Source organism: Mus caroli, unplaced genomic scaffold (assembly GCF_978045245.1).
Source record: "Mus caroli unplaced genomic scaffold, Mus_caroli_1 scaffold_13, whole genome shotgun sequence".
Classification (NCBI taxonomy): Eukaryota; Metazoa; Chordata; class Mammalia; order Rodentia; family Muridae; genus Mus; species Mus caroli.
This window is the reverse complement of record NW_028227268.1, coordinates 38,413,085-38,437,432: the sequence shown is the minus strand read 5'-3', so window position 1 is coordinate 38,437,432 and position 24,348 is coordinate 38,413,085. Positions and strand designations below refer to the sequence as shown.

The following is a 24,348-nucleotide window of genomic DNA, read 5'->3' as shown; positions in this document are numbered from 1 at the left end:
AAGAGACAGAATAAAAGGTGTGAGCGCCGCAGCCAGTGACTAATCACCGCCTCTCAGCCACCCCCGCCTCCTCCCCCGGGCGAGACAGCCCCAGGTGCGGACCCAAGGGAAGGCAAACCCACTCTTTTTAGCTTGTTTGTTGAGGCAAGGTCTCACTATGTAGACCAGGTTGGCCTGGAACTCACAGAGACCCGCCTGCCTCTGCCTTTATCTCCCTAATGCTGGGATTAAAGCATTAATCCCACACACCACCACGCCCTAACTCTTCCGCCAACTGCTGGGTGGATTTTGATTGACAGGTGAGGGCAGTAACTGGGGAAACTCCAAAGGAGTTAAAGACCCCTAAACCACTGATGCGTAGACAGTACCCACCCACACTCCTAGGTACAACGTGGCTGACTTGTGGATCCCTTGAAATTTCTTTGCTCTCAACTAGCTCTCTCCTCTCTTTCTGTCCTCTTTAGGTTTCTCTCTTTAGGTTTTCTCACCTGAAACGAATGGATGCAAACTGACTTTCTTTAGCGCCACCCTACTCTTCTCTTCGCAAAACTGAGGGGCGACACAGGGGCGGTAGGAACGACTTCCTCCAGCCTCTGCAGTGAGTCAGACTCCAGGAGTCCTGACTTGGCGCTCGGTTGGTCCTGTGCTCACCCAAGCCATGCCCTCGTTGTAGCAAATCGCTGACATCAGAACTGCTGAAGTCAAACTAGTATTCTTGGATTTGGGGGAGGGGACAGAGGAGGAGCACGCCGCACTTGGGGCTTACTTAACAGTTTCTAGCATCTTCAAGTAAAACCTGGAGGTTTTTGTTTTACTTTCTTTCTTTTTTTAATCTCCGTTGGCCAACCGGATTCAGTCTTTTTGTGGGTGCTGGAATATCTAGAAGTTTTTGTCTGTTTCCCAGACGAAAATATAACAGCAGAGGCATTTTAGTGATAATACAGGGAAAGCTAAAATGGCCTAGACTGAAGAGATTTGATGCCATTAAAAAGCACGAGAGCAGCCGGTCGTGGTGGCACATGCCTTTAATCCCAGCACTTGGGAGGCAGAGGCAGGTGGATTTCTGAGTTCAAGGCCAGCCTGGTCTACAAAGTGAGTTCCAGGACAGCCAGGGCTACACAGAGAAACCCTGTCTCGAAAAACAAAAACAAAAACAAAAAAAGCACGAGAGCTTTAAAATTAGGCAAAATTAACCATTTAATGAAGAACACAGGAGACTAAGATTAGGCTAAAGCACCGAGTTCAAACTGCATGGGAAGATATCTTTCTGGTACTATATCATTCCGGCAGTTTATCTCATGACCTGCTTTTGACATCACTAATGTAAAAATAGCAAAATCTCTACTGGAAGTGATTGAATGCTGTTTGTATTTCTGCATGTCCCTCTACAGTGCTTCTCAACCCCTCCACCCCCCCCATGCTGCCACCCTTTAACACAGTCCCTCATGTTGCAGTGGCCACCCCCAACCATATTGTTATTGTTGTTGCTACTTCCTAAGTATAATTTTGCTACTGTTTTGAACCATAACGTAAATGTCTGACATGAAGGATAGCTGATGTGGGACCCGTGTGAAAGGGTCTTGGCCCACAGGTTGAGAACCTACAGTCCTGTACTCACTTCATGACTTGGTGGCAGTCACACTCCTCCTTAAATTCCATCCAGTTTTTATTTTTGGGATCATTTTTGCTTACATTATTACTTGCACATGAGTAAGTTCTGGGTGGGGACAAGGAGCAGGACAACTTTTGTAGACTATGCAATATAAGCCTTCCAGGAAAAGTCACACCCTAATTTAAGAGGGAGAGGCAAACTCATGCAAAGAGACCCTTCTCTGTGTAGTGTGTGCTAATGATCTAGAGTTAAGTAGAAAGGATGGCTGAAATACCTTCTCTGTAGATCTTTGCAGGAGCCCCAAGAGCCTTTGCTGGCTTCTAAGCCCTTGATATGCAGCCTGTGTGACCAAGGAACCATTTTTTCTTTCTTTTTTTTTTTTTTTAAAGATTTATTTATTTTATGTATATGAGTACACTGTAGCTGTACAGATGGTTGTGAGCCATCATGTAGTTGCTGGGAATTGAACTCAGGACCTCTGCTCACTCCAGCCCCACTTGCTCTGGCCCAAAGATTTATTTATTATTATATGTAAGTACACTGTAGCTGTCTTCAGACACACCGGAAGAGGGCATCAGATCTCATTACTGGTGGTTGTGAGCCACTATGTGGTTTCTGGAATTTGAACTCAGGACCTTCCGAAGAGCAGTCAGTGCTCATAACCACTGAGCCATCTCTCCAGCCCAGAGCTCATTTTCTTTTCTTTTCTTTCTTTCTTTTTTTTTTTTGTTTTGGTTTTTCGAGACAGGGTTTCTCTGTATAGCCCTGGCTGTCCTGGAACTCACTTTGTAGACCAGGCTGGCCTCGAACTCAGCAATCCGCCTGCCTCTGCCTCCCGAGTGCTGGGATTAAAGGCGTGCGCCACCAAGCCCAGCTTTTTTAACTTTTTTTTTTTTCAGAGCTCATTTTCTAATGTTAGTCCTTTTTAGTTAATTCGAATGTATTTGTTTATAGTAGCAGTGATTGAACCTAAGGTCCTTGTGCATGGCCAGCATGCGCTGTACCAACTGAACCATATCCCCCAGCTTGTAACTCCAAATGTATTCATTTAATTTGTGTGAGTGTTTTGTCTACATGTATGTCTGTCACCATGTGGGTGCCCAGTGCCCACAGAGGGCCTAGAAGAGAGCAAGAGAGCAGTCAACCCCTAGAACTGTAGTTACAGGTGTTTGTGAGGTGCCATATGGGTGCTGAGTGTTGAACCTAGGACTTCTTGAACAATGCTCTTAAATGCTTTCTCAACAGCTCCAAAAGAAGAACTAATCCCCACCCCCCAGGATTTTATTGTGTAGCCCTGGCTAGACCCTAGCCACCTGTCTCTGCCTTCTCAGTGCCAGGATTTATGGCCTGTGCCACAAAGCCTGGGTCACTTCAAATTTAAATAGTTACATGTAGCTAATGGATTGGCACTTTCTAGACTATAAATATGTGTTTATGGATGTCAATTACTTTAGGAGCCCTCAGTTACAAAAGTACAGGTTGTAGGTGCCCAGCCAAGGTTTGGGTCCCCCTGGCCACAACCACTTAAGTGGTACTTTGGTGCAGTGCAGTATCTTCAGAGGGAGACCTGGGTAGACACAGAGAGCAGAGGCTGAAGACTTCTACTCTGATTCTACTCTGATATCTTCCTCCCCCAGAATAGCCTCAGTTGCTTGGGCAGTGACTGCTCTTTACGTTGACCTCCATGTGTCTCCTAGGAAGAATGTTTGCAGGGCTGGAGAAATAGCTCAGCAGTTAAGAACACATACTGCTCTGCCGAAGGGAGCCTCCTAGTTTGGTCGTGGCATCCACCTTGGGTGGCTTGCAACTGCCTACAATTCCAGATACAGAGGAGTCAATACCTTCTTCTAGTGCCCTCTCCTGACCTTCTCGGGCACCCAAACACACACACACACACACACACACACACACACACACACACTTTTTTGGTTTTTGTTTTGTTTTGTTTTGTTTTGTTTTTCGAGACAGGGTTTCTCTGTGTAGCCCTGGCTGTCCTGGAACTCACTTTGTAGACCAGGCTGGCCTTGAACTCAGAAATCCACCTGCCTCTGCCGCCCAAGTGCTGGGATTAAAGGCGTGCGCCACCACACCGGGGCCTTTTGTTTGGTTTTTTGGTTTTTTGTTTTGGCACACACACTTTTTAATTAAGAAAGAATGCTTGTATATTTATGTCCCAGCTTCTGGTTGACAAATTGGCCCAGCTTTTCCTTTTTTTTTTTTCTTTCTTCAAGGCAGGGTTTCTCTGTGTAGCCTTGGCTGTCCTGGAACTCATTTTGTAAACCAGGCTGGCCTCAAACTCAGAAATCTGCCTGCCTCTGCCTCCCGAGGGCTGGGATTAAAGGCATGCGCCACCATGCCCGGCTTTTTTTTTTTTTTTTTTTTTAACCAGTGATCTTATATGATTTGCTCAACTTGATCTTTGCCAACCCAGTCACGCTTCAGACTTGAAAAGTGAAGAATCTGGTCCAGGGTTATGTATTGTTACTAAACAAGAACCAAGAGAACTAGGGGCGGCAGCAGAGGCTGGCAGTCTTAGAGGGAGGGGCAGGAGAATCAAGAGCTCAAGGCCAGCCTCAGCACTGCAAGTTTGAGGCTCCAACAGAACACCTCAAAAGGAACAATAGTGAACAGCGATTACTGTGCAAATCTTTCTAATATAACAAATAAAGAAAACACTTGCCAAAAGCCAATAGAGCACAATATCCCTCCTTGTAATTTGTGGTAGTAACTCTTTATTTAAGCAACCAGTGCTGGGGTGGAGGGATGGATCAATGGCTAAGAGCACATGCTGTTCTTGCAGAGGACTCTGGTTCAGTTCCCAGAACCCAAATGATGGGTCACACCCATCCATAATTCCAGTTCCAGATCTGATTTCCTCTTCTGCCCTTCCCTGACACCAGGTACACAGTGCACATACATGCATGCATGCATGTAAAACATTTATTCATACAGAATAATAAAATAAATAAACCTACATTTGTAAATTATGTTTAAAAAGAGGAATGAAAAACTAAGGTAATTGCCCCAAAGGACAGTCAACTACAGTGGTGACAATTCCAGAGATGGTAAGAGACTTCTTTTCTTTTCTTGGGTTGGGAGGGCTCATTATGTGCCCCCAGCTGTCCTGGAACTTGCCGTGTAGCCCAGGCTGTCCTTCGGTCTGCCTCTGCCTCCCTAGTCCTGGGGAGTAAAGATGAGCATCACCATGCCCCACAGGAGACACCCCTTTAAAGACATCTAAGATAATTCATGATGCTTTACATAATTTCCTAAAACACCAGAAGAGGAAAAACCTGGTCCTGCTGAAGAGAAACAAACGTACACGTCAGCTCTGAAGTCTGGAGACTCCCCTTTGGTTATGAAATTCGATCTGTGTCATCTCAAGCTGCTTTATATGTAAATGAAGGTCTGTGCATGACAGGGCAGCAGAGATTCTGGGACAGTACCATAGCACCTCCTGTCCTCCTGTTCATCTGCCCTTTTAAACACTGGCAAATCTGTTACAGGAAGGCTGGAAGACTCCGGGAGACTTGAACAGGCCCAAGATGCATACTTGCCTTGTAAACAGATCCTTCTTGCAAAGCCCTGAGGCCCTGTCTGACTGCATCCTGGATGCTAATTAGGGGTATCACCTTTCATCACAGGGCTTCTACTTTTCTGGCCTCTTCATCCACCCCATCTTGTTACATGTGCTGAAAATCCAGTGCTTCACCCCCACTGGTTTCCATGGAGATGCAACAGTTTACTTTTTTCTTCCCAAGTCTAAGCCATGGTTATTTTTAACTGGAAAACTCTGAGCCAGGTCACAGCTGGGATCTGGATGATGCAATGACGTCTATAGCCACCCTTCTCTCCCACAAACGCCTTCTTCTCTGCAGTTGTTGGGGGCGGAGGCGCTCCTGGGAGACTTTGAAAAGCTGTTTTTGCTTTGGTTCATGAAGTTAAAACCCATACCTTGACTTAAGAGCTGGCAGGCAGCCTGAATCTGCAGCTCTCCATGACCAGAACCAGGCAAAGATGTTCTTGATGGGGTGGGAAGCCAGGTGAAGCTGACATTGCTTCGCTGTGGCTGGATGGCAGGTAAATGACCATCGGGTCTGGCAGATTGGTTGCATTTGCTGCAGCTTGCCTTGGTTAAGACGAGGCTTGTGACAAAAGCAGAAACAGGTGGAGATGCTAGCGCCTGCCTCTCCAGCACAAACAGCAGATCCCCATGATATCTTACTGTCTACCTCATCTTGCTATCAAAACTTTCAGTCAGTTCACCCATCTCCAAGGCCCTATGTACCCTGGAGCTGAGCTTACCAAAGCCTTTCTGCATGTTTCAATTCCTTTCAATAGTTTTTTTTTGGGGTGGGGTGGGGTGGGGGGTGGTAATGATTTACCTGGAAACTGCCCGTTTCACTTGGACAACTTTCTAATATATTACTAAGATAAAGGACTACAACACAAACAGACTTCTCAGAGTTCTGCACAGGTGATACTTACACATTAACTTCTACTGCCAACAACTCATCTTTGCTTTATTTCTTAAAATGCTTCTTGTCTTAAAGGAACTTCGTAAATGAGGAGAGGTAATGGGAGGGAGCAACATAAGAGTTTTCTGGTGTTCACTGAGAGAACTGACTACTCAAAACCAGAGTGAGAATGCACTCAACCCAATCCTCCAAAGAAAAACATTAGGCGTGTCAAGAGCTGGAACTTGGCTGTCAGCCTGCTTAAGACACTGTAGTTCAGCGTTCTAAGAAAGGCTTGGCTTAAGTATGTGTACATATTCATGAATGCACAGGAGCACCCAGAGACCAGAGTATCTTCCTCAATCACTCTCCACCTTGATTTTTTGAGACAATTCCTCAATGCGGCTCACCAGTTTGGCTAAGCCGACCGGCCAGCAGGCCCCCTGGACCCTCCTCTTTGTTTCCCTGGCACCTACAGGTTCATTAGACTGTTCCTATCATGTTATGTGAATGCTGGAGATTCAAACTCAGGCCTTGTGCCAAGCAAGCACTTTACTAAATGAGTCACCTCCCAGTCTTCATGTGTTGGTTTTTCTTTTTGGAGCTAGGGTTTTATGTAGCCCAGGCTGGCCTTTAACACCATATGTAGCTCAATATTGATTTTGAACTTCTGATCCTACCTCCCCCTCCTGAATCTGGAAGTTACAGGTATGCACCACCACCCCAGTTATGCTGTGCTGGGACCTAAGCCCAGGGGATTCATGGCGTACTAGGCAAACACTCCACCGACTGAACTACATCCAGCCTATGGCAGCTTCTTCCCACACTTCCTACGATGCCGATTTTGTTCCTTGTTAACTATGGGCAGAGTCACTGGAATTTTGTCAAGTAAGACCTAAGATGATCCCAACTAATACAAACTGAAAAGGTTTGCACGGTAAAGAATGCAAGATTAATTCAGCCTAACAATTGAGTCTGATGCCAAAGGAATCTACCACCTGCACTCTGAAGTAGAAATTCAAGTGCATCAGACTCAATTACCTGGCCCTAAAGGACACAGGACAATATGGGCTGGCAAAGATTAACTATAGGGTTTTCAAATATAAGTCCAGTACAAGTGACCTTCAAGGCTACATCTGTTGGATTCTTTTGGTTTTTTGGGTTGTTTGTTTTGTTTTGTTTTTGGTATTGGGTTTTTAAACTTTTAGGAAGAAGTGTATTCTTCGCTCTATTTCATTTCTGTTCTCAATAGGGAGAGGAACCTAGTAACAAGATGCTTGTGTAACAAGAAACTCATCATAGCCTGGCAGTGGTGGTGTTTGCTTTTAATACCAGCAGAGCCTAACAGATCTCTGAGTTTGAGGACAGGAAGGGTTACACAGAGAAACACTATCTTTCTAAGAAAGAAAGAAAGAAAGAAAGAAAGAAAGAAAGAAAGAAAGAAAGAAAGAAAGAAAGAAAGAAAGAAAGAAAGAAGAAAAACTCATTGTGAGGAAGGGATTTTATTTATTTTATTTTATTTTTTGCGTTTGTTTTTGTTTTTGGAGACAAGGTTTCTCTGTATAACCCTGGCTGTCCTGGAACTCACTCTGTAGACCAGGCTGGCCTCGAACTCAGAAATCCGCCTGCCTCTGCCTCTCAAGTGCTGGGATTAAAGGCAGGCACCACCACACCCAGCTGGATTTTAATGTTTTAGTGTCAGATGCAAAACATTCATCTTTCCCCGCAAATATCTATGTCACTGCAATGCTGGGTCAACAGAAATCAAAGGGCAGTTAGTACATTTCCATCGTAGAACATCTCAAACACTGGAAGCTAGGGCAACCAGTAAGAGCTTCCCTGCCATTAGACAGGCAAACTGAATGTGAAAACCAAGCTGGCCTCAAAGGCAGCAATCTTCCTGCCTCTGCCTCATGAGTGCTGGATTACAGGCATCAGGGCACACATCCTGGTCTTGACTGTTTTATCCCATTCCCCAGCTAAGTCCTATGCTCGAATGACTATGACTATCCTGACTGCTCTGATGCTGCTTACTTTCCTTAAGACTCCACAGGGCCAGTGGGACTCAAAGGACTGGGATCCCACTAAAAACAAACCTTTTATCTTAGCCAGGCCACAGACATTGTACCTGAACTGGCTCTTTTGGTGTGATCTGGTAGAGGCTGCCTACCTGTGGCTAAGTACAATAGAAAGGAAAACGGGTACAGATTAGCAATTCAAACATAAAATGCCATATACATCATAAATTGTAGGATTTGTGAATTTTGTGAACAACACAGTATGTATCTTGAAGGCATTCCCAAAGGCATCCTTTAAACAGATGGGTGAGCAGGTGCAGTGGACCACAGCTGTGATCCCAATACTTGGGAGGCAGAAGCAGGGGGTTGGAATTTGGAGAGTAAACTCTTTTTTGAATTGATCAGGGACAGGAGGAGCAAGCACTATGAGTGTAGCCAGCTTTCAGCCAACCCTATGTGGATGCAGAGAAGCATGCAATGTTAATGAAAGGCCTCCTGCCGGTACCAGGTAGCCTAGGCTAGGTGTTAAGAACACAGGTGAGCCAGGTGTGGTGGCGCTTTAATCCCAGCACTCGGGAGGCAGAGGCAGGCGGATTTCTGAGTTCGAGGCCAGCCTGGTCTACAGAGTGAGTTCCAGGACAGCCAGGGCTACACAGAGAAACTCTGTCTCGAAAAACCAAAAAAAAAAAAAAAAAAAAAAGACCACAGGTGGAAATTGGGACAGCCATATCAAATTCAGTGAGTGTTTTTCTAAAATAAATGAAGAGAGTGATCCAGTGACTCCTTCCTGTCCAGAGACTCCATGAATGGAAATACAGCACTAGCCAGGCGAGAGTGTGACCTGTTCTACTTCCAGCTCCTTGGGGAAAAGTAGTCACTCGGCAAAGGCATGGGCATAGATGCACCCCCATAATCCCAGTATCTGAGAGACTGAGGCAAAAGGATTACAAATTTGAGACCAGCTGGGGTTATACAGTAACACCATGTCTCAAAATGAGAGAAAAAAAAGAAAACCAAAAAAATCCCCTCCAAAAAACAAAATAGCCATCCCCCAAACAAGCAGACAACTCCTTATTCAAAATAAGGCTAAGCCTTTGAGAAATTTCAGAGTAAAACGCCTGAACCTTTAGAAAGTTGGGCTCAGTCACCCTGCTTTCTGAAGTCTAGAGGTCTGCAAGGACAGCTATCTTTTGCCATGTTCCCACCATGTCTACTAATCCCCGAGCACTCTCTAGCATGCAGCTGCTCCTCAGGTCTGTCTGTCCTACCAGCCTCCCATCTGGGAGGCCACAGCTGCCCCATGTCCTAGCCAGATCTCTTGGCCAGCTCCTCCTTCCCACTGCTGCCTACACCCCACCCTCCTCTCTCTGTCTAGAACAGCTCCCTACTTCCATCTGCCATCTCCACTCCTTTAATCTCGGCCTCAAAAGTCCTCCTCTCAGGAAGCTTTCCTTAACCAAGATTAAAACTTTTTTTTTAAGATTTATTTGTTTATTATATGTAAGTACGCTGTAGCTGTCTTCAGACACCCCAGAAGAGGGCATCGGATCCCATTACAGATGGTTGTGAGCCACCGTGTGGTTGCTGGGATTTGAACGCAGAACCTCTGGAAGAGCAGTCAGTGCTCTTAACCACTGAGCCCCAACATTAAAAGTAAAACTCTTTACACCACAACAAATATCATCAAATACTGGAGCTACTGTATCCCAAATCTCAGAACTGTGATTGCCTCTCATAGCGGAATGGAATCTCTTTATAACCAACCAGGGTAATGATAAAATGCATTTTCTTTTTTTTTCTTTTTTTTTTTGTTGAGTTTTTTTTTTGTTTTTTGAGACAGGGTTTCTCTGTGTAGCCCTGGCTATCCTGGAACTCACTTTGTAGACCAGGCTGGCCTCAGAAATCCACCTGCCTCTGCCTCCCAAGTGCTGGGATTAAAGGCATGCGCCACCACTGCCTGGCAAAATGCATTTTCTAAGAGGAGATGACTACTAAAGAAAGAAAACCATTTCCACAAGTTGTCCTTTTTGAAATAATTTTCTCATATATTTCCATCTTATTTCTCCTCCTCCAACTTAGATCTTGCTCACCCAACTTCAAGTTCGCTTTCAAAAAAAGAAAAAGAAACAAAATCAAAACAAACAATAATAAAGACAAAAAGTCGTTCTTTTTAAGGAAAGGAAGTTGCTCTTTTCTAGTCAGCAGGCTGTAGTGCTGCATCCACAGCCTGATGACACGCTTAGTCTGTTCTTCAGAGATCATGGCGGAAGAAGACAACTGACACCCAGAGTCGTCTTCTGTCTTCTAGGGCATGCCAAGTCCCATGTGTACTGATTTCTCATTCTCTGGACATCTATTAGCAAGTTACACACACATGGCTAACAATTACACGTCTGATTATGTACTTCTGACACAGCACAGCCTCACTGAGGTTTGAATGTTTAAGGAGTGAAAGAATTAGCTGCTGGGGGTGACCTGTGCAGTCTGAGCTATACCCACCTGCAGCTCTGCTTACAGTGAGATAACCATGACTGTGCGTTTGGCTCGAGGACCGCGTTTCAGATGTGGCAGACCGACTCATCCCACAGCCGCTGAGTCTCACAGAAAGCGGCTTTGCTTGTGTTTGAAAGCAGCTTTTATTGCAGGCTAGCCTCTCACCACTGAGAAGTTAGGGCTCAGGTCTGAATAGAAACAGAGCTGGTTAGTTGCATCATCGCCATCCTCATGGGCCTGGTATCCTGGGAAACCCGGGTAAAGAGGTGAGACCAGGACACGGGACACACGTGTAAGCAGAGACAGTGCAGCGTGCTGAGGCAGACATCCAACAACCCAAGTTGTGCTTAAGTTACCAGAATATCTGACACACCCACAAATTAAATAGCAAAACATTTTAATCCATTAATTCTAAAAATAACAGAGACATTTTATATCCGGTGCCACCTCCTCAAGAGTCGACTGCACATCAGACAGCCAGACTGCAAAGTACAAAGCTAGACATTACGGTTAAAATGAAGTTTCAGACAGACCATCATGGGGGAGAGCTCCACCTCTTCATCTCATAAACTAAGATGTCAGCATAAAAAAAGAAAAACTCCTTGGAAGAAAAGGCTTTCCTGTGCTCTAAAAACTTTCATTTAAAATCTGCCCGCAAGAGGGGAAGGCAGAGTGAGTGTGGGAGCTTTACTCTCTAGTGCATGGATCTGAGCTGGCCTCTTGGGGTGAAATGCTGTGGCCTGGGTCCCTTCTCCTTCCACCAAAGCCATGATGCAAGGGCCCGTGGTTCTTGTTTGACTTACAAGAGCTGCTAGGAACAAATGCCCACTGGTGTTTAATAATAACTTGGTGAACACACACTCTGACGCACTATACTGCCAACAGCAAGCAGCACTTTACAGAGGGCAGAGAAGAAAGCGGTCATCATCCTTAGATTCCCAGTGTCTCTCCTTCTCACAGCAAGAATCCAACACAAGTCTCTGGAATGTGTACGCTGTCCTCTGACTGTTCACATTCCTTCGCGCTGGCCTGCACTGTGGAGCAGAGTCTCAGGCTTTCGTGATGTACCCTTCTCGGATGAGGAAGTCATAGATTTTCCGGGTTTTGTTCACGTCTATCTTGATGAGTGCCCTTGCTTGTGCCAGTCTCAAGCCTCCTTGCTTGTGACACTCGTTCAATAGAGCAGACTTATATTCCAAGTAGGCTCCAGGTACCAACCTCACCACCTGACAGAGCTGTAAGACAGTACAAACTTAATTAACACTGTCATTCTCACAAATTAATCCAGCAGGTCTAGCAACCCCAAAATAAAAAAGGGGGATAGTGGAGGGGTTCAGCAGGTAAAGGCATTTGCCACCATGACTAACGACCCACCCTTGATTGCTGGGACCCACATGGTGAAGAGAAAACCACCAACTTCACATTGTCTTCTGACCTCCATAGCATCCCATGGCACACACATGCCCTCCCTTCCCCCCACTCACTCCAAATGCATTTGAAAAAAATATGACATCAACCTCCCAACTATTTATGGGAGCTGTTGAGTGGCTGGACCACATTCCACTTCCTCCTGTCTCTGGAGACAGACGCTCAGGAAGAAAAAGGCAGGCTGTGACGGCAGGAGAGCCTTCAGCAAGTGACAGTTGGCTCAAGGGTCTAGTCAGGGAACAGATACAGGTCCCTGAGGAGCTGCTAGGCCTGCACATGAGCTGAGTGCTAAATGTCTGGGGTGGACACCTAGCACCACTCTGACACTATTCAGGGAAATGACAGAAAGCACATCAGGGCATTGAGGGGTGGTGGCATTGCAGTGACTGACTGGATTCCTGAGTGTAAAACTCGATATCGTTGGGATGAGCAGAAGAGAGTAGCCTATGCTCTTACCATCTCCTACCATGGGGAGGGGGCCATCTTTACTGCGATTGCAGAAAGTAGGTTTAGTTCAGTTCACCTGCCATTACTCAGCAAGGAGCATTCTGAGTCACCATCACATTCCAAGCAGTAAAAAGATGCTTGGAATGCCAGACTATTCAACACACACACACACACACAGAGAGAAACTAGTGTGTGACTTTCTTCAACACATACTTCTTTCTATACGCCCCCAAATGTTTATTATTTCTGATGGATACAATAAGACTAGGAAAAGTCCCTGCATCGTGACTTTTTTTTTTTTTTTGGTTTTTCGAGACAGGGTTTCTCTGTATAGCCTTGGCTGGCCTGGAACTCCCTCTGTAGACCAGGCTGGCCTCGAACTCAGAAATCCGCCTGCCTCTGCCTCCCGAGTGCTGGGATTAAAGGCGTGCGCCACCACGCCCGGCTCTTTTTTTTTTTTTTTTAAAGATTTATTTATTTATTATATGTAAGTACACTGTAGCTGTCTTCAGACACTCCAGAAGAGGGCGCTAGATCTCATTACGGATGGTTGTGAGCCACCATGTGGTTGCTGGGATTTGAACTCTGGACCTTCAGAAGAGCAGTCGGGTGCTCTTACCCACTGAGCCATCTCACCAGCCCCCATCGTGACTTCTTAAATGCTATGGCCCAGCAGGTGGGGAGACAGACACTAGAACTGCAATGGAGCAAGAGACTAGCTCCTCTTCTGTTACATTTTTTGTTGGTTGGTTTGGTTTTGAGACAGGGTCTCTGGTAGTGCAGGCTGCCTTTGCCCACGAGATAGTTGAGAGTTGTGGGTTGGCTTGAACTCCTGATCTTCCTGCCTCAGGCCCCAACGGCTGGGATAAAGGTATCACCCAAGTAGATTTTTGTTTGGGATAGCCTCTTTGCTCTCAGGCTTTCTAGTGCTAAAATTAAAGATATATTCCCAACTTGTGCAGACATTAAGTGTCGGAAACAGAAAACAGCAACATAGGGACAATCTCCCAATGATAACGCTAAAGGAACAATACTTTTTAAAATCAAAATTAGCCGGGTGTGGTGGCGCACGCCTTTAATCCTAGCACTTGGGAGGCAGAGGCAGGCAGATTTCTGAGTTCGAGGCCAGCCTGGTCTACAAAGTGAGTTCCAGGACAGCCAGGGCTACACAGAGAAACCCTGTCTCGAAAAACCAAAATAAACAAACAAACAAATAAATAAAATTAATCCATTAACGTGCCGTAGGTGTGTTTGTGTGTGCCAGTGCACCTGAGAGGCAGAGCTAGGCAGATCTCTGTTGAGTCTGTGGCCAGCAGCACTACATAGGGATTTAGTTAGTTACAGGCCAGTCAGTGTTACACTGTGAGACCCTGTGCAACTACATATGACACAGAATTATTTTCCCTACACTTATATGCAGAACTTCTTCTTCTTCTTCTTTTTTTTTTTTTGTTTTTTTCCGAGACAGGGTTTCTCTGTATAGCCCTTGCTGTCCTGGAACTCACTTTGTAGACCAGGCTGGCCTCGAACTCAGAAATCCACCTGCCTCTGCCTCCCGAGTGCTGGGATTAAAGGCGTGCGCCACCACACCTGGCTAAATGCAGAACTTCTGAAACCATCCATTTTAATAAGAAAGTCCAATTTTCATGTAAAAGCTACTTTAGTCTACAAAAAGTCTGACTTACACTAAATGCTCAATAAATGACAGCCGCCACTATTACTTAATTGACATTGTTACATAAGCTTCTCTCTGAAGGGGAGAGGTAGCTGCAAGATGAAAGCAGTTTTCTGCTGCTTGCCAAGGTTAGCTCTTTAGCTCCCAGACTTCTTAGACAAGTGCAGTGAAACAGGTTTGACATTGTAATGGGTTGTAATGAGAACGGATGGATCAGTCAGCCCCTCTTTTCTTTCCTCCAGTTCCCTCCCTTTTATTACCTCTTTTTCCTTTTCATTGAGTTTCTCTGTACCAGGGAGGCCCGTAAGGTTCAATGGTGGTGCACTTCGTCTTCCTATGGACGCAAATTCAAAAGAACAAATATCTCAGAGGTGTAACTGTTCAAGTGTAAAACAGAAAGCCTGACCCCCTCCTGTAGGCTGGTTTAGCTAGCTCCTCAGTCACTAAAGTGGTTTGAATGAGAACAGCCCCAACAGGCTGATATTGAAATGTCTGGTCCCCAATCGGTGGAACTGTTTGAGAAAGATTAGGAGGTGTGGCCTTAATAGAAATATGTCACTGGGGGAGGTGGTGGGCTTTGAGGTTTCAAAAGCCTCCAGTTATTCCCAGTGTGTGCTCTACTTCCTAACTGCAGGTCAAGATGACAGCCCTCGGCTGTTTCTGCTGCCATACCTTTGCCCTGGATCGTGGAGTCTAACTCTTTGCAACCATAGCCCAAATAAACCCTTTCATTTATAAGTTGCCTTGGTCAAGGTGTCTTATCATAGCAGTAGAAAAAGTAACTAACACAGTCACTCTAACATTCATTTGAAATAAAAATAACGATCTATAAGCTCTCTGCCCTATCAAAATACAGATAGGGCCATGTACACCTTCGTCTCAAAGACTGATCGGCATAGTGGAGTCATTAGTTATCTGTTTCTCTCAAACAGGTTCCTCTAAATTCTGGAACCAGATGTCCATCCTGAACAGAAAGGATATGTTCCAATCTGTCTTGACAGCTGACAAACGGAGTCAGGAATCCTTCAGGAGATATTCCCTCTTGTCACTAGTCTCCAGCAGGACAAGTCACACGTGATAATTAACCAAGTACTATATACCTTCAGATCAAAGGCAGAGTCACCACCAAAGGCCTTGCTTGTTCGTTTATTTTTCTTTGAAAAGAAGTGAGTGATGTTTAACTCAAAGATCCACACTGGAACAAGCCAAATGCTATAGTTACTATATAGTAAAGCAGTGACCAACTTGATGTCTGAGAAAGAAACCTAAGCAGGAGGCAGCCAGGCCGGACTAATGCGTGGTTTTTGTTTTGTTTTTTTAAACTGTATTGTGATGGGCATAAAGTGTGTGTGGTGCTAGGCACAGATGTGAGGCCAGAGGACAACTGTGTGGTGTTAATTCCCTCTTCTAGCTTTAGCGGCTTGCTGGTCTCACATCCAAGCATCTTTTCCTTGGAGCCATCACCTGCGCCTGGTTTTATTCTGAATTTAGTCTTAGGATGAATGCTCGGGTGGGGATGGATGCAATGAGGTAAGTTTTACGAGGACTGGCACTGGAACGGGGCAGAAGGAAGGAACTGCTTAATTTGTTCTGGAAAACCTGATTCTCAAGGACATCAAAAGGGCCGAGGGCTTACCCCGCTCAGAAATGGAGATGAAATCATGGACTACCTCGAAAGTCTCTCCCAAGGCGAGGCTACAATCATGAATGCCAGGCTCCCAATCTTTACTGCCTGAAGAGCAACTCAGAGCATAAAGGGGAACCAGCAATCTCAACAATGACACAGGGGAGGAAGGCAGGCGGGCCAACTTAGGAGGAAATGGTGAGTGAGTGAGTGCTGGTTAAAGACACAGAAAAACCAAAAACCAAAAAAAAAGCTGTGTACTCAATTTAATTAGCAAATATTAAAAATTTTGCAAAAAAAAAATCCAGGTTCAGTTTCCAGCACTCAATTAGGGAGCTCACAACTGTCGGTAACTCCAGTTTCAGAAGACCTGATGGCCTCTGCAGGCACATGTGGTGTGTGTGTGCGTGCGTGTGTGCGAATATCAGGCACATACACTTAAAAAAATTACTTGAAACAAAGGAAAATGATTATCTACTAAGTGCCTGCATCTGAGCACTATTAGAAAAATATGGAGATTTTGTTTTCTTTGAGACAAAGTCTCACTATGTAGCCCAGGTTAGACCTAAACTTTCCATTCTCCTAACTCAGTCTCCCAGTGCTGGGATTACACGTGAGTGTCATCATAGCTAGTGTTACAGAAAAATTTTCAAAGGTTTGTGTTACAGAGAACGGTGAACTGGCAACTGGGTAACAGGAGACCACTATGGATCTGATGGTGGAGTGGTCTGGATATTCAGATTAGAAGAAATGCTGTCATATGGGGCAAGGGTGAGTGGTGTTTAGGACCACAATTTTGGCTCAGGAACTTCACTAGTACCATCCCCAAATATGCTGTCACAGACAACAGTCACCAAGAATCATCAGAGTACACCGGCTTAGTTTTGCTCTGTCAACTTAGAGCAAACTCAAAAGGGGGTAAAGGTCAGACACAGAAATTCTCTGAGTCTCTAACTTACAAGAAATCCTTGATTTTCTGGCAAGTGACCTGCTGCTCATGTCAAATACAAAGTTCTTCATGTAGCACCTCCCATGCCCACTGCAACTCTGCAACAGATATGACTCCAGTCCTGACTGCAAACCCTAGAAGAATCTTCCAAGCTCTGCTCTGACAGAGAAGTCTGAAAGCACGCTGGTGTCCAAACTGTGGCAACAGCTGGTTATGGCCACTCTACCAAGAACCATGCTCCACAATGGAGGGTGGCTGTGCCCCCATCACCCCTGGAAATATAGCTATCCTAGTCCACACCTGCTCCAGGCTGGGGATAGTGCAGTATGTGAGAGTCCTGGGCTCAATCTCCAGTGCTGAAAAAGAACCAAAAAAACAAACCAAACCAAACCAAAACAAAACCCACAAACCCACTTACAATAGTTTGAGAAATCATACCTGAGTTGGAAGCCATCAGAACAGAAGGACTCAGCCCAGAATCACTAAAACAAAGAAAGGAAATTCAAACTTAGGTCATATCAAAGAAGGATTTTGTTGTTGTTGTTGTTGCTTTGAGACAGGGTTTTTCTTTGTAGCCCTGGCTGGCCTGGAACTTGGCCTGAAACGCAGAGATTCCCCCTCCCTCTGCCTCCCAAGTTCTGGGATTAAAAAACATGTGCCACCACTGGCCAGCTCAAAGAAGGTAATTTTTAAAACCCCGCACAGGAAGATCATCTAAGAAAAGCTAGAGTGAAACTACATGATAGTTTTACAGCTCATTGTATGAAAAGAAAATGTACTCCAAAGAGAAAAACGTTTCCTCTGCTAAGGGCTCTTAACAGGGGACATCACTAAAGCCATTCACAAGGTAGGAGAATTTAAAAAAAATAAAAACCACACCACTATCTAAGTGGGGGAGAGATGAGGGCTAGAGAGATGGCTCAGCACTTAAGAGCATTAATTGCTCTGCCACAGGTCCTGAGTTCAATTCCCAGCAACCACATGGTGGCTCACGACCATCTGTAATGGGATCTGATGCCCTCTTCTAGTATGTCTGACAAGCTACAGTGTGCTCATATAAATAAAATAAATAAGTCTTTAAAAGAAAGAAAAAAAAGAGAGATATGGGTATGAGAGGGTTGAGACATGGCATTACTGTGTACCACCACAACCAACTATAAATTCACTACTTTTTAAAATAAGAAGAAAAAAGGAACAGAGAATAGTATAGGACCAGTTTTGCTTCTTAAGCCTGCCAGTTCTATATAGTTTTTAGATGGATTAATAAAAATTCTTACAACTCTTCTACCCAGAGTACCTACAAAAATGCCCACAAATATATGAGAAGGGCAAAGTATGCCAGAGGAGTGCTTCCTTCGGCCCTGACTAACTGCGCACATGTCAGCCTGCCGGCGGAGCCACTGCTGGCACGCACTGCTGTCCTGGATGTACTGGAGAACTTCTGAGAGCATGGTGCGTTTAAGGCGTTCCTCCTCCCGTGTCTTCTTCAGGTGATCATATGTCCTGGCACCTGGAGGGTAAAGGATGCATGACTGCAAGGCAGCACAGCATAGCACTGGGCCTCGAACTGAGCTCAGTCAACACTGGCCTCTTCTAAGTGTATGTGTGCATCTGGAATCTCCCTTTACACTGAGTATTTTTATTCCCTCTTGAGTTGACATTTTTGAAAGAAGATTCCCAAAGGTACAAATTAATGTTATTCACACTCTTGCCTTTGGAAGTGCTTCTAGTTTTACTGTTTTCATCTGACCCAGGGCTTTAGTGTCCTAAGATAGTCCTAGACCACTAAACTATGTATCAGCTATACAGTGCTAAATGAATGCATATATTCTTCCATCAAAACCAATTCCAATACAACAACAATAAAGCCCTCTTTGTACTAAGCCTCTCTCTGTTTTCCACAGGCAGAGAGCAGCACCAGGCCACCAAGCTAAGTCCCCAGAGTCCCCAGATGCGCCCTGCTCTGCTGCAGTTACTCGGTGTCTTCTGCATGCACATCAACCACACCAGTGGCTTTCAATACTTCTCAGAGACTGAGAGCACTCCAGCCCCAGCCCTGTGCTGCCTAGGCACAGCCTTTCCTTAGGACCTGACTCTTCTATTAACTAGCTCAATAATCTCTTTAGACTCTGATTTCTTTATTAATTTGAAGTGACAACACCCCATAAGCTTATCATGATAACCAATGACTTGAAGGTGAAATGTACCCCCATGGACCTGGTACATGTTAAATAAATGTTAGATATTTACTGCTATATTATGATGACCAGCACCTTCAGTAAATTGGATGTAAGCACCATACCCCAGTAGAAGCCTGGTAAATAAAGATGGTTAGGCTGTACATGAGTAAGTTTTAAAAGGCTGAGGTAAAACATATGAGTCACACAACCCACCCTACCTCACTCTCCTGTGTGTGTTGACAGGGTCTCACTCTATAGAATATACTAAACAGATCAGGCTGGCCCCAAACTCACAGAGATCTACTTGCCCCTGCCTCCCAGTGCTGGGGATAAAAACATGAGCTACTATGCCCAGCTACGACTTTTTTAAAGAGCCAAAGCAGACTCCCAACTCTAAAGCAGTGTTTCTTTTTACTGTGTGCCATAACTTTATTTTTATCCTGATAATCTGATATTTATAGGACTACACATGAAACTTTGCTAGAAAGTTTAAAAACTCATCTGAAAAGCTCTTTGTTTTTCTGATAAGGTTTCAAGACTTCAGAGGTCCCCTCTTGTATTCACAAGTCATGGGCGCTTTGATACCGCAGGTAATGGAAACATACTTACTACAAAAATTGGTAATGCCTGCTGTCCTATATTCTTGGAGCCTCTTGATTTCCCTTCGGAGTTCAAATTCCACTGTTTCCCCAGGAGAACAAAGGAGAAAAAAAATGGAAAAACAAATCAATGGCAGGGAGCGGTTAGGTGTGATTCAGTGACCCGCCATACGTGCAGGCAGGGGGACTTCATCTTAGGAGGCTTCCCCCGCTTCTCTTTAGTTTTTTTTTTTTTTGTTTTGTTTTGTTTTTGTTTTTGAAACAAGGTTTCTTCATGTAGCCCTGGCTATCCTGGAACTTACAAGGGAGGCGGAGACAGGTAGATCTCTGTTAGTTCAAGGGCAGCCTGGCCCATATAGTGAGTTCCAGGATAGCCAGGGCTATATAATAAGACCCTGTCTCAAACACAAAAAACCCCACAAAGGAAAAAAAGGAAGGAAGAAAGGAAGAAAGGAAGGAAGAAAGAAAGAAAGACCCCCAAGAGTTGGGAAGAGCCTACTCCAGCTGTCCTCCAAATGTTATCTCTAGAGGCAACAACTGAACTTTAGGAGACACCTATAAATATGAAAAAACAGGCTCAATTCATAATACTTTAGCAGGGTGGTGGTGGTATACACTTTTAATCCTAGCATTCCGGAGGTAGAGGCAGGTGGATATCTGTGAGTTCTAAGACAGTTCTACACAGTGAGTTCAAAGACAGTCAAGGCTACATGGAGAAACCTTGTCTCAAAAGCATAAAGTTTTTGTTTTTTTGTTTTTTTAAATTAAATGTCCCTTTGCCACCTACTGTGACAGCATTCCTACTCACACAGTCAAGTTCTTTGATGAAGTTTGCCTCTGGATGAGGCTCCGCTGCACAGCAAGGACAAAGCTTTACTCAAGCCTTTTCCTATAGGGACCAAAGAGCACTACATCTTCCATAAACCAGCACACAGCTCAGACTACACTGCAACATTATTTTGTGATAGAACATTCCAACATGGGTGCTTTTCAAACATGGGATAAAGGAAAAGCTACCCATGGGTGTGGTTCTCTGTAGTGACACATATGCCAGGAATGATATAAACTAGGACAGGAAGGAAAGAATAGTCACCCGATACCAACCACGCAAACGCTGACAACCAAGGAAGGTGTTTCCCCAGGACAATCAACCTGGCTCAGGCAAACACCTGGGATGCTTCCGAAGAAACATTTGCACATTGAGAGTAATGGTAAGAAAATGTTTCTGGAAAATCAAAACAACACAACACAAAACTTCTCATAACTAAAGGCGTGGACCTGGTGGGAACAGAGTGACATGGTCCTAGCCCCTGGGATAGGGCCTCCGTGTGAGTCTCCAGGAGATGCTGAGTCTGGTGTGTCCCTGGTGGGGGTAAAGTGACATAGTCCCTGCCCCTGGGACAGGGCCCCAGTGTAAGCTTCCATGAGTGTCGATGCTCTGTGGGGATAAGGCTTGTTTGTGTAATAATGTACACATTTCAATATCCTCCCTGTTATGAAAATGACTTCATGAGAATTAGAAAGAAGAGTCCAGAAATCGAGAATGTGGCTATGTCTCCACAAAATGGTCAATGTTGGGACCGTCAGGACAGCCCTTAAGGTTATGGGAAAGAGCTCTTAAGTACATGAGTTAAAAATATATATAATTTCTCAACTATGTAAAATATAAGGATGCAATGAGAATTACTAGGGGCTTCATGAATCTAAAGGAACAAAGGTGGCTACACTATGAGTCAGCTTGTCAGAAAGACACAAAGACAGGCAGACTCTGGGGTTCAAGGTCAGTCTAAGCAAGGTTAGGCCCAGATGTGGTAAAAATGGTAATTTCAGGGTCCCACACAAGTATTTTATAATCTGTGCTTAACAAAGGCAGACAGATTTCTGAGTTCCTTTGCAATGTTAAGAAAAAATGTAGGCTTGCTGTCTCATAAGCTGATTCACAGGGTAATTAAAAGGAAAACCTGGAGTGAGTGACTGGATTGATACGTAAAATAAAAGAATGGACCTGTATTCTGCAAGAGATGAGCTATCCAGAGAATTTTTTAAGACAAAAGAGAGAGAACTGTTTGGAGAACTGACAGAAACAGAGAGAGAGACATAGACAGACACACCCACACAAAGAAGCCGGACATGGACAGAGAGATCTCTTGAATAGCAAGCAAGCAGAATATAGAGAGATCGCCACAGAGAAGGCAGAACATAGGTCATCAGTCTGGATCCATGATTTGACTTGGAGTCATTTGTTTTCACTGCTCCCAGAAACCTCATTTCTCAGAACCCTTCTCCATGGCGAGGCTGGTCCTTGGCAAGGAGCCAAATGAATGAATATACAGCTCTCATGAGTGTTGTATAGAAATAAGCCCCCAGTGCAGGCTGCCTCAAAGTCTTTGGCCTTTCTGCTTAAGGGCTTCAATTTTTTTTTTTTTAAATAGTGGACGATCCAATTATAGCTGGGATGAATGCTCTCAGGAACATCCTAGAAAGGCCAGAGGAAGATGAAAGCACCATTTCCACAAGTCAACAACCCTCTTCCCATGACTTAAAGTAGTTTTAATACTAAAATATTTGTAGGCAAAACAAATACAGTATTTGGAATTGGCTTCAGAATAAGCAGCTCCTGGTCGAGATGGAAGGGCACGGACAGTCAGATGACACTGGATAGCCCCTGTGCTGAAAACCGCTGAGGATGGCCACACAGATACACGTTCACCATGCTCCTCTGCTTCTCCAGATACCTGACACGTCCTATAAGAAGTTAAAACTGCTCCAGGCACACACCTGGAATGCAGTTCTAGGAATGTGAAGGCAGGAGGATTCTAAGTCAGACCTAAGCTTGGACTACTCAGAAGGTTTTAGGCTACATACACAGCAAAACCCTGTTTTAAAACAAAGACAAAAATAACCAACCCCCCGCCCCCAACAAAAACCAAAACTCTCTACTAACTTGTAAGTTACTAAAGTTTTTTGTCTTTGATGTAGGTTAGATGTGGGTGTGTGCGTATCTGTGTGTGTGCCTCTGTGTGATGCACACATGCGGAGAGGCCAGAGGACGACATCATGGGTTCTTGTAACATCATTTTCTACCTTATTTCTTTGAGACAGTCTCTCAGTAAGCCTGGAGCTAGGTGCTGGCCAGCAAACCCCAATTTCTCTGGTGTCTCTCTCTCTCTCTCTCTCTCTCTCTCTCTCTCTCTCTCTCATACACACACACACACACACACACACACACACACACACACACACATGAGTTCCTAAAACCACCTACATGCATGGCTTTCAATGAACTTGTCGTGCTCCACGGGTCCCACAATCCTTGCAAATCTCCTCATTGTTTCATAAAGGTCTTGGACCTCCTTGGGATACCGCCGTTCCATTACTGAAGAATTGAAACACAACATGTCAGAGAATGTAAGTGCCTCTAAGTTTGTGGCATTATTTTTTTAAAACAGGAAGTGAAACGCAAGGACATTTTCCTAAGCTCACATGACTAAGGTGCCCATGACAGCATGCAAACAGAACAGCTGAGAACACAAGTCATTAATCATAATTACAGCGTCACAGCACCTCACGGAAGGATCTTATCGTGGAGATTGTCTCTACTACTAAGTACTATTGATGTCCCTCCTCATGCCTTTTAATATGCATGGGACCAGGCACAAGACCAGGCACTGCTGTCACGAGAGAAAGGGAATTAAAAGGGCAGAGCCTGTGTCAAATAACGCTGGCCCAAATTTCTGATATAGATTAGAGCAGGAAAACAAGAAAGCAAAGATGTAAGAAACCATCCAACTAGGTGTAGGGAAACCAGCGAGAAATAAGTCAAACCTTGTCAAAAACAAAAACAAAAACCAAAAGCAACCCCAACAACAACAACAAAACCCCACCAACTAAAGAATATTTCATCTGGGATATCCCTGTGTGACAAGCTGATTTATGCTGTGCCGAGGCAGGTACTCTTCCAATTGTGAGACTCCCCCAACCCCTCTACTGATTTTCCTTAAAAAAAAAAAAAAGGAAAAAAAATTGCATGAGTGCTCGGCCTGCATGTATGTATGTACACCACATGTATACCCACAGAGATAAAAAGAGGACATCAAAGCCGGGCAGTGGTGGTGCATGCCTTTAATCCCAGCACTTGGGAGGTAGATTTTTGAGTTCGAGGCCAGCCTGGTCTACAGAGTGAGTTCCAGGACAGCCAGGGCTATACAGAGAAACCCTATCTCAAAAAACCAAAAACAGAATAGAAAAAAAAAAAAAAAAAAAAAAAAAAAAAGAAAAGGAGGGCATCAATTCCCCTGGAACTGAAATAACACCGTGTAGGTGTTGGTACCCAAACCCGAATCCTCTGCAAGAGCAGCAAGTACTCTTAATTGTTGACCATCTTCTCCAGCTGTGAAAAATGTTTTTATAACCTGATGACCAAGGTTATGATTAACACAGTTTTGAAACCAGACTGTCTAGAAAATGATCTATTAATATTCACACTGTAATTACTATAACAATTAATTCTTAGGCAATGTTGTTGACTATAAATGAATGACTCTTCACTGTCACTATGGGTCAGAGCTACCTCCAATACTTTTGGTTTTGTTTTGCTTTTGGTTTCTGTGCAAGGAATAACATCTCCTCCAGTGTGCTAGACACTCTTTACTAGTGATTGACAGCATCAGTTCTGCATCAGAACCTTGAATTCTTCCTAAGTGATGCAATGTGGATTATGAACATTCCCACAATGATCTGAAACCACTCAACAATGTTAGAAAAATTTAGAAAAGATCAGCTCATACTCACGTCGGAACTTCCTAAGGTTGACTAATCCGTGATCTCTTATAATCCTAGAATTAAAAAGAAAAACAAAACACAATA

The 24,348-nt window shown here is 44.4% G+C and overlaps 1 protein-coding gene across 1 annotated transcript in view; it reads right to left on the bottom strand.

The window, feature by feature from the left end:
* Positions 1-10,960: 10,960 nt before the first annotated feature.
* Positions 10,961-24,348, bottom strand: part of Tada2a (transcriptional adaptor 2A) — a 50,217-nt gene continuing 36,829 nt past the window's right edge. The window contains exons 10-16 of the mRNA XM_021176615.3: positions 24,274-24,317; positions 22,748-22,858; positions 19,493-19,564; positions 18,081-18,213; positions 17,142-17,185; positions 14,391-14,464; positions 10,961-11,815 (exon numbers count right to left, since the gene is read on the bottom strand). Coding sequence (XP_021032274.1) covers positions 11,630-11,815; positions 14,391-14,464; positions 17,142-17,185; positions 18,081-18,213; positions 19,493-19,564; positions 22,748-22,858; positions 24,274-24,317 — 664 coding nt within the window. The 3' untranslated portion in view covers positions 10,961-11,629. The remainder of the gene's footprint in view (positions 11,816-14,390; positions 14,465-17,141; positions 17,186-18,080; positions 18,214-19,492; positions 19,565-22,747; positions 22,859-24,273; positions 24,318-24,348) is intronic.